At 30.9% G+C, this 10,474-nt stretch overlaps 1 protein-coding gene across 1 annotated transcript in view; it reads right to left on the bottom strand.

Annotated features, from left to right (window-relative positions):
* Positions 1-10,474, bottom strand: part of LOC128179732 (protein mono-ADP-ribosyltransferase PARP14-like) — a 60,907-nt gene that overhangs the window by 21,935 nt on the left and 28,498 nt on the right. The window contains exons 20-23 of the mRNA XM_052847278.1: positions 9,932-10,159; positions 6,424-6,620; positions 5,611-6,025; positions 4,721-4,866 (exon numbers count right to left, since the gene is read on the bottom strand). Of these exons, the coding sequence (XP_052703238.1) occupies positions 4,721-4,866; positions 5,611-6,025; positions 6,424-6,620; positions 9,932-10,159 (986 nt within the window). The remainder of the gene's footprint in view (positions 1-4,720; positions 4,867-5,610; positions 6,026-6,423; positions 6,621-9,931; positions 10,160-10,474) is intronic.

Raw genomic sequence — 10,474 nt, 5'->3', positions numbered from 1 at the left:
TACTGAAATTTTAATTTTCATGTCCCCTGGAGTATGGGTTTTAACTCTAGGGCAGGGCCAAAATGGATGTATAGGTGTTATTGCATATAATGTTAAAAAATTATCCTTTTTACTCCCACACACCTGAAAGGAAACTGAATTCATGATTTTGTAGACCCGATCTTTTAAGTTTTTTGCCAAAATTGTAGGTTTCACAGTTCTTTTTGAAAGATTTCAGGCAGGGAGGTGGCCGTCATTACTAATTTATAATTTTTCTACTCCAGAATAAAACCTAATTAATTAAATGCATATATGAGACTCCTCGACAAGTTTGTGTATGGGTTATATGCTACTCAGGTGACCGTTACAGGAATAGAAACAAATTTCTCATGGAGATTTATAATGTGAAATGTTTACATCTTTTCACCATTCGGAACCCACTTGAAATACCTCATACAATTTTTCAATTATGTCATCCAGGCTATTTCATGGCCGATGCAATGCAAAATCCCTATAGGCTTTCTATTTTGGGTTGTGTATTGAAGCCTAAAGCGGTAGAGGGGGCATTTCAAAACAGATAATCTTGACATATAAGTGGATGAATGTAGTTCGAGCATGAATGTATTTATGAAAATCAAAATATTCAGCAAGAAGTAGTGGAAGCAAAAACCATACAGAGTATGGTATGCCTTGAATCTATACATAGGTATTATCCTTTTTACATGAATATGTAACAATATAATAATTCTGATTGTTCATATTATTTTTAAAATCTTTTCAAGGTAAAAGAGAAATCCAGGAGTTTTTGGAAAAACATGAAATGTATTCATTGGAACGGCTTGATGAGAGGACCAAATTTTTGAAGATTAGATCTAAAATCTTCAACGAGAGAAAAACAACAAGACTTAGGACATTTAAAAAATTAAATGAAATGAAATCAATGAAAAAGCAAACATGAATCTCATCAGTTTACATATAATGTAACTGTAATGTAACAACAAGACGTAGGGCATGTATGATAATTTATTTTTAGCTCACCGAGACGAAGTTCGGGGGAACTTATGCTATACTGCTGGCGTTGGCGTCCGGACCTGGTAAAAGTTTTTGTTGCAGGTCCTTTATCTTAGTTATTTCTTGTCCTATCTTCACCAAACTTGCATGGATGATGCATCTGGACCTTTTTATGAACTTGAAAAACTTGGATGCTAAATCTGGGCAATGAATTTTAGATGCTGGAGGTTAAGGTTTTTGGAACAGGTTAAAGTTTTTGGTGCAGGTGGCCTTTGATAGCAATTTCTAAATTACTACTGATCCAAACTTGCATGGATGATGCATCTTAAGATACTGATGCACCTGAAAGGCTTGTATGCTGAATCTTAGCCATAGGTTTCGGATGCTGGATGAGGTTACGTTTTTTGGAACAGGTCATATATTAAATTTATTTAGTACTATTTCAAACTTGCATAGTTGATTTAACTATAATATAAATGAATTGCAAAGGTAGCTTCAGATGCAGAGCCTGATCTTCATAATCAAGGATGCTAAAAATATATCTTAGTAATGACTGGTCCTAACTTAACCAAACTTGAATTGATGATGCGTCTTATGATACTGATGCATCTGGCAGGCTTGAATGCCGAATCTGAGTCATAGGTTTTGGATGCTGGATGAGGTTTAGTTATTTTGGAACAGGTCACATGATTTATAGACAATAGCTTGCATAGTTAATTTAACTATAATATAAATGAATCATAGAGGTAGCTTCAGTTTCAGATCCTGATCTCTATTATCAAGGATGTTTAAAAAGAATATCCTACCTCACTCTAACCTGATTGATAGATGTGTTTGTTGTTAAATGATATAACATGATTCATATGATATAGTATTGTCAGATTTGATACACTATTGTTTTATATGATACAATGTTATATCATATATTATATTATAAAAAGTTAGTAGGATATTGTATCAATATTTTTGTGCATAATTATATGATATTGTATCATTATATTGTAATGTAAAGTATTTTTTATTATGATGCAATGTTGTATAAAATGGTAATGTATTATATACTATTTTATCACATGCTATTGTTTCATATTATATTGCCATATTTAATATGGTATAATATGATACAATATTGTATTGTAATATATAATATCTTATCACATGATATGATATTGTATAAAATGATATTGGTTTATATAATATATTATTTTATCACATGAAATAGTATTATTTGATATTGGAATATATAATATTGTAACATATGATACGATATTGTATCAAGTGATATTGTATTATATAATATATTACTGTATCACATGATATTGTATCATATGATTTGATACAATGTTGAATCAAGTTATATTGTATCTTATGATACAATATCATATTATGTATCAAATATGATATAATATCATACAATATCATACTTAAGTATACAATATAATATAATGTGTTACAAAATTGTGATGTATTATGTGATATGACATTGTATCATATATTATGATATTGTATTATGTGATCAAATGCAATAATGTATTTAACATGACACTATGTCATATCATATGTTACAATATCATATTGCATCATTATATATTACAGTATTTAATTTTTATTATTATATGTGTGTATCTTATATTAATATATGAAATGAACATATGATTATTATCCAATTTTTTAACATATGATATAGTAATATGATATTGTTTCGAAACAGTATCCATAGATATCCAAGATCATTAACTATGATTTTCAGGTAATATGATAAAGGTGGTCTCATAAAGGTGATGCTTTATAAAGGTGATGCCTCGTCTCGGTGCTTTGTAATCTGTGATTACCTTTGTTTCTTATAAGGCAAGAAAGTGGCCCCTAAACGTGATATGTATTGCAGACGACATCCTAATGTCTTTATGTTTGAAAATTTTGAATTTTTTTTAGCTGCATAATCCTGTTCGTCCTTTAATATTTTTTTTGCCATGCATTTGATCAGTCATTTTTGCTCCCAGAGTAACTTTTAAACTTTGTCAATTTCTTACATGTGTACTTATTATCAATGTTATTCATTAACATTTATTAATGAATGGTTCATTCAATACGTGATCTTTGATCACCTTTTTTATTGTTATATATGAATTATGAAGAATATTAAGTAAATCAATTTTAAAAGCTTTATTTTCTTGAAATGTATGAAATTTGAAATATGAAGGTTGAAAATAGATTATGAATATTTTGATTTCATAAATTTACAGATCCTTACATACATGATTTTGTTGCACAGAAAAAAATGAAACTGTTGTAATTGAACTGCAAGTTCACCAAAATAATGGACATGTTATGTACACTGAATTTTGAATGGAAATGATTGCTCTATTAATAAATTTGAAATGATTAATTGTTTAAACTTTCAAAATTGAACTAATGTTTACACCCTGGTCCATAAATTATAAATGAAATCTATTTGAAATTAGTTTTGATGATTAGTAAAGTTTGTTCATGAACTTGAAATGTTTTTATTTTTCATTTATTAATGTGAAATTCTAAAACACATTAGGATACATGTAGAATGGATTGAATTGAGAAGATAATCTTCAGTAGGGACGCAAATTTAAAATGCTACATATTTTCCCCATTTTCGCAAATTTCGTGACATGCGAAAAAAAACCGGACAGTGAAAATTAAAGGGCTTGCAAATCACGAATGTTATGGTTAAAAAAAAAATGGTCTACCTAAACCCTAATTAAGTAATATTAATAAAAATGTATTATCGGTATCCCATAGCCGCATAAGACAGTAGCAAAATATTAGAGGGACAATATAGTATATTTTTAAGGGCTAATAGTAATGAAAAATAAAACAGATGTGAGATTATTGCCATTCCACAGACCTCTAAATGACCATCTATGAATATTAAAAGTCCACACCATCAACTATGTGAGATATTAACAAAGCTTACATATACATGCACATGTACACAGTGACCTTGCATTATATCTTAATTCTATGTTGCGTGGCGATAAAAAATGATAGAGCACTTGCAAATCATGAAAATTATGGGAAAAAAGAATGGTCTACTTAAGCCATAAAAAATATATATGAAAATATATGCACGGTCTCCTTAAGCCTTATGAGAGAGTAACAAAATATAAAGGAGACCATTTTTGCTGTATTTTTTTAAGGACAAGATATATTGAAAAATTAAAACACATGTAAAGTTATTTGAATCTTGAAGACCTCTAAATGACTATTTGCAATAAAAAATATGCACATATAAAAATTTTGTATATTGTCTCCCTAAACTACATTTTAGGGTATGGTCTCCTCAATGCCTAAATCAGATTTATATATATATATATATATATATATATATATATATATATATATATATATATATATATATATATATATATATATATATATATATATAAAGGTACCAGTACTTTTACACAGTACTTTTAAGAACAAATCAAGTCCATACTCCACACAGCTCCAATATACAATGTATTGCTTAAATTGTACTTAAGATGTAAAGCATTGGTACTTGTACATACAATAAAATGTATTCTTATCAAAAAACAAAATTCATTCATTTCTTACTAAGGTAATCAGTCAGAATGTTAACAAATTGCATTATAAATGGACAAGCAACAAGCTTAATCCTTGCATGGCAATTGTCAGCTATGGTATCTCTTCCCATTTACCATATAAAGGAGATATTTGAACACTAGGCTACCATTACCTTAACTATTTCTTTTTTGCCTGCTTGTGCCTGGAATCTGTCAATTACACTGGAATATTCCGGGCTGCCTGAGTTCACCTGGACCACAACCAGGTTGTCAGAGTCCTTCATAGCTGACCATTCTGATGGAGGCTCAAAGGTAGATGCTGCACAGGATAGAAAAATAGCAAAAAACTTGTCATTAATAATTGTATTTAATTTTGCAAAGCTGTAAACCAAGAGTGTAAGAATTGATTAAGATTAATTCCAGTGTTATAAATCATTATCAACAATGAACTATAGCAAGCAAACATTTAAGAACCAATCAAAAAAAGAAATATGATTAATTTTTGTCTTAAAAGAGCAAAAAAAACATACCCCAGGCACTGAAGTAAATGCATTGGCAGTTCAGTTTGCACATAAAGAAGAACACATTAAATTATGTTCAAAATTAAACAAAATTAAACTGGATCTAGATATTATTTTGATAAACTTGTATACCAAATTTCATTTCAATATGTGCATCTTATGCGAAGAAAATGAACAGAAACCGCAAATAATTGGAATTTTTCTATATCCAAGGGGCATAACTCTGTTGAAAAATGCTTGATATACCCAAATCAAACTTGACCTAGATATTATTAAGATAAACCTGTATACAAAATTTCATTTTAGTATGTGCATCCTATGCGAAGAAAATGAACAGAAACTGCAAATAATTGGAATTTTTCTACATCCAAGGGGCACAACTCTGTTGAAAATTGCTCGATCGTAACCAAAATCAAACTTGACCTAGATATTATTATAAAAGACCTGTATACCAAATTTCAGTTCAATATGTGTATCCTCTTTGCAGAACAATATGCCCTCTCTTCCTCGAAGGGGGGCATAATAATAATAATCATAAATACCCTTGATTTTATCTCTCCTGGTCACAGTGGTAACATCAGACTTATCAACAGTAGGGTATTCCTCCATGTTGTTGAAGTTGATGGCGTACTCTGTTCCTCCATCATCAGTGAATTTAGCTTCTTTGTCCTGGTTGCGATAGGCTTTCTCAATGATTAGATTTATATTACCTGGGTACTCTATCAGTTCATTTTTGCCATCTGCATTATCCACATAATACCACTGAACATAGTCCGAGATGAGTTTTGCCTGGAGACCCTCCTGTATGTTGCGCTCAGCATCTCGTATAATTTTATGATAGGCATCAGATGCTGCACTGATCTCATCTTTTGTTCCATGAAGGATAGCCATACCTCTATCTTTGTCAATGTTTATATCTATATGGAATCTATCTTTTAAATCAAGCAAAGCCTTCATCTGCAACAAAATCATATGAAACAATGTGAATACAGTAATCTTACAGATACTGTAATGAGCTGGTAAGCATCTGATATACCATACATGTAGGTGTGTAGAATTCTTTCCTTCAAATAAATTCAAGAAAGTGTTGAATTAATGAAGTATGCAAAATTATCCATTTATTCATCAAATTAACTTAGTTAATTATTCATGTAGAAAAAAAAGGTTCAAAATACAATATATCTAAAACCAAGCCGATTAACTGTAGTACAACTTTTCAAAGATGCATCTTACACGCAACTCTGGTCTGTGATGCTTAACATAAACATTTATGCATCCATTGTTATACTGTAAATGTCCTAAACCCCAGTTTAACTTTAGTATACCCGTAATATATTTCTCAATCAGAAACAAACCTGAGTTTTAGATAGCCTTGGAATAATTTCATCTTTGAATTCTTTTCTATCAAAATCGCCTTCCAATAAATTTTCAAGTCTGTTAATTCCTGTATCAATATCTTGGCTTTCTCCATAAACAATAATGGTGGCTTTAGAGGCATCTTTGTCATCAACCACTGGGTTCCAATGGTGACCATGAGGCTTGCCACCACCAACTTAAAATCAAATTCAAATAAAATATAGGTATTCAAGGATAACAGCTAGCTTTAAAATTACCTAATGCAAGCTGACCACCATTATCATGGTAAATAAAAATCACAGTTCACGATCTATTCAAGATGTGGTAATTTGTTTTCCCTAGGACTGAAATGCCACACTTTCATTGGTTTTAAGCATAGCATGTGACTGCCATATATATATATATATATATATATATATATATATATATATATATATATATATATATATATATGTCTGTCTGTCTGGTGAAAATTAAAATTCGGCTATATTGCAGACAATTCTCCAGCTCATCTAGACATTTCATATATTTTGGGGATGGCAATTAATCTCTAACCAATAAACTGTTTACACGGTCAAAATAGTGGTAACAACAACAAAATCTGTAACAGGTTAGACAAATAAAACAACAAGAGGCTCAAGGACCAAATTGCTCACTTGAGCAACAAAAGCTGGTCAAATCAGCATTACAGTAACAAATTCAAAATATGTTGACATATAAGTACAGTGGATATTGCACAAAAAGTTAAAATATCTGTCAATTTTCATCCACATTTTTATTAATGGTATAAACCAAGCCCTGTTGTTATATTATTTATGAGAGGATATTTATCGATTCCTTTGCATTAGCAGTGATTTAAAAGTATCCCTTTGTCGCCCAACTTTTCTCAAGGGAATCATGGTTTGTTCAACTTAAATTTGCTTAACCTATGCTTTCATGTAAGTTTCAGCTTTTTTGGCTAAATGCTTTTTCAGAAGATTTTTGAAGATTTTTTCCTCTATATCATCCCCCCCCCCCAATGTGGCCCCAACCTACCCCTAGTATTATGATTTTAATAAACTAGAATCTACTCATCTACATGAGGATGCTTCCACACAAGTTTGAGATTTTCTGGCCAATTAGTTTTTGAGAAGATTTTTAAAGATTTACATTCTAATGTAAAACTTCATCCCCCTATTGTGGACCTCCCAGTACAATGAGTTGAACAAACTTTAATCTACAATACGTGAGAAAACCTTTACGGAAATTTGACCTTTCTGGACAAATGGTTTTTGAGAAGATTTTTGAAAAATGCCAACAATTTTCAATTATTCTTAATGATATTCCCTTGAAAGAAGGCATTGTCCTTCAATTTAACAAAGTTGAACCTTCGCCCAATGAAGCTTTGTGCCAAGTTTCATTAGTTGAAAATGGCCCCTGCAGTGGTTCTAGAGAAGAAGTCCAAAATGATAAAAGTTTACAGACAGACAGACGGATGGATGCCGGACAAAAAGTGTTCAGAAAAGCTCAATTGAGCTTTCAGCTATGGTGAGCTAAAACCCTTAACCTCCTCCAGAATATCTGAAATAATTGGTTCAGATTCAGCATCAGTCTGTAATAAGTCAATAAGTATGACCCAGATGCACCATCTATGCAAGTTTGATTAAAATAGTAAAAATTTATAAACAGCTCAAACTAGAACTGTCCTAATGGGACTAATACCCCCGCTAGGCTAATTTCAAATGGGACAAATAATTGAATTGAATAATAATTAAGGTTTGGAACACATACAAAAAAAAAATTCTAGAATTGTAAAAAAAAAAAAAATAGTTAACAAAGAAAAATTAAAATCAAAATTGTCAGAATTTCACTGTAAAATCTATAACAGTAATACATTTACAAATGTATGTATTTGATGATATATTTTTTTAATTTAATTGATTTAAAGAAAAACCAACAAAATGACAATAACCCCTCCCTTTGCAGTGAATAGAAATACCGTTAGCCAAGCAATGCTCTTCTGTTGATAAAACTTTCAATATCTTTCTAATAAGAGTCTTGACAGATGCAATTAGTTGTTTCAAATTTTCCTCACTTTCTCCTATGGCACAATTGAACTCCATATCAGAAAATTGATCCCATAGGACTATGATTTTCTTTGATGAGCTTGTTAAATTTAATAAACTCCCAAAACATTACCATAATTACCATACTATGTAAAAATATGTAAAAAAGAAAATTTAATATTACAAACAATTTTAAAATTGCCAAAACACTACAATCATATCAGTAATTTTGAATTTCATTTAAATTAATGCCCAATAGGGTCACTTCATCAAATTACTTGACAAATAAATTTAAACAACCTCTAAAAATAGTTTAACTTCTTTATTAATAATTATATTATTTATTTCCTTATAATGATAGACCTTTTGGTTTACATGAAACAGTTTTAAAATAGCCCCAAAACCATCACCCATTTTACAGATTATCAATTTCCCCTAAACACATGCTCCATCTGAGCCATGGCTCAGATAATGGCTCCCTTGGGACAAATGAATTCAGCCAAACTTGTCTTTGATGTTCTCATTAGCTCCTAAGAATTTATCATTGACAAACAAAAACTTTGCATTGTCAGTTGATAGAATACTTATAAAAAATAATTATTTTTTTATTAATTAAGACATAAAGACAAAAAAATCCATCTGGATGTATTTATATAAATATATTTTAGAGTGTTTTCTATTAATTAATTAATAAAATCTGTAAGGATTACCTCCCTTACTTTTCAACATTAGTGTACAATATATAGAATAAGGAAAATGAATACTGTCATAAAATCATTAAATCTTGTCTGATCTTAAAAAAAATTGCAGGTGCACATCTTCAGATGGTGTTCAACATATGTACAAATTTTCAAACTGTTCCATGCAGTAATAAAAAATTCTATAGGGGGGACAAAGTTGCGTCTACAGACAGACGGACAGACGGACAGACGGACAGACGGACGGACAGACAGACGGACAGACGGACAGACGGACAGGGTGAAACCAATATACCCCCCTAAACTTCGTTTGCGGGGGTATAAAAACCATAACCAGGTCCTGACATCTACACCTTCATCAAGAATATATTTAAGATCCCTGTGACTTTGTCTCAATAAGCTACCTACATATAAATATTTTGAAGAAAAAATACCCCCCAAAAGAATCTCTGCCTTCATGTTGCAGTTAAACATTAGCCATATACAGAAATACATACAGCAAAACTCAGTTATAACAAAGTCACTGGGAGCTTAGAAATTACTTCGTTATATCCGTAACTCGTTATAACCGTATAAGAAATTCATTAAATTTACATAGCTGGGGATCCAAGATGACTTCGCTTTATCTGTGAATTCGCAATATCCGTGTTCGTACTAAACGAGTTTTACTGTATTCAGAAATACAAACAACAATCAAGTACATGTAAATCCAGGGAAAAATCATTGCAGTACACAATTGAATATATTTAACTGATATTACTAACCAGCTTTTGGCATGTAATTTGCAAGCTTCTCCATCAGCCATCCCTTTGGTTTAGAATCTTGGGACTGAAAGCACTGCTGCATGGCCATGATGAACTGTTGAGCCATTTGATGATCAAAGATAACGACATGAACTTCAGAAAGGTGTTTGACATTGGAGTACATTTTGTTTAGGGCACTGAAGACTTGTTCAGCAAATTCTTCTACTGTTTGCTGCTGATAAAGGTTGCCTGTCAGTAAAATTATATATAATAAACAGTGAGATATTGTTCACATAAGAAGAAGTAATGCATTACATGATCATAACAATAGCACAAAATATAACTCTGAACACATGTACAACTGTAGCAATCAACAACCAATACACTGTGCCCACAGAGTCAATTTTATATATTCTAAGTACTGTTCTTACTCAAAGTCCAAACTACTAGAACTGACTCAACCAAAATACCCAAAAAAATATATACTACAAATAAAAAACTACCAGTATATATTTACACACAGTGTATATTTCCCCTAAAGTTTGCATTGGAAATCTTTGCCGT

The sequence above is a fragment of the Crassostrea angulata genome, chromosome 4 (genome assembly GCF_025612915.1).
Source record: "Crassostrea angulata isolate pt1a10 chromosome 4, ASM2561291v2, whole genome shotgun sequence".
NCBI lineage: Eukaryota > Metazoa > Mollusca > Bivalvia > Ostreida > Ostreidae > Magallana > Magallana angulata.
Note: the sequence above shows the minus strand (reverse complement) of the source record. Positions and strands in the feature narration are given on the sequence as shown.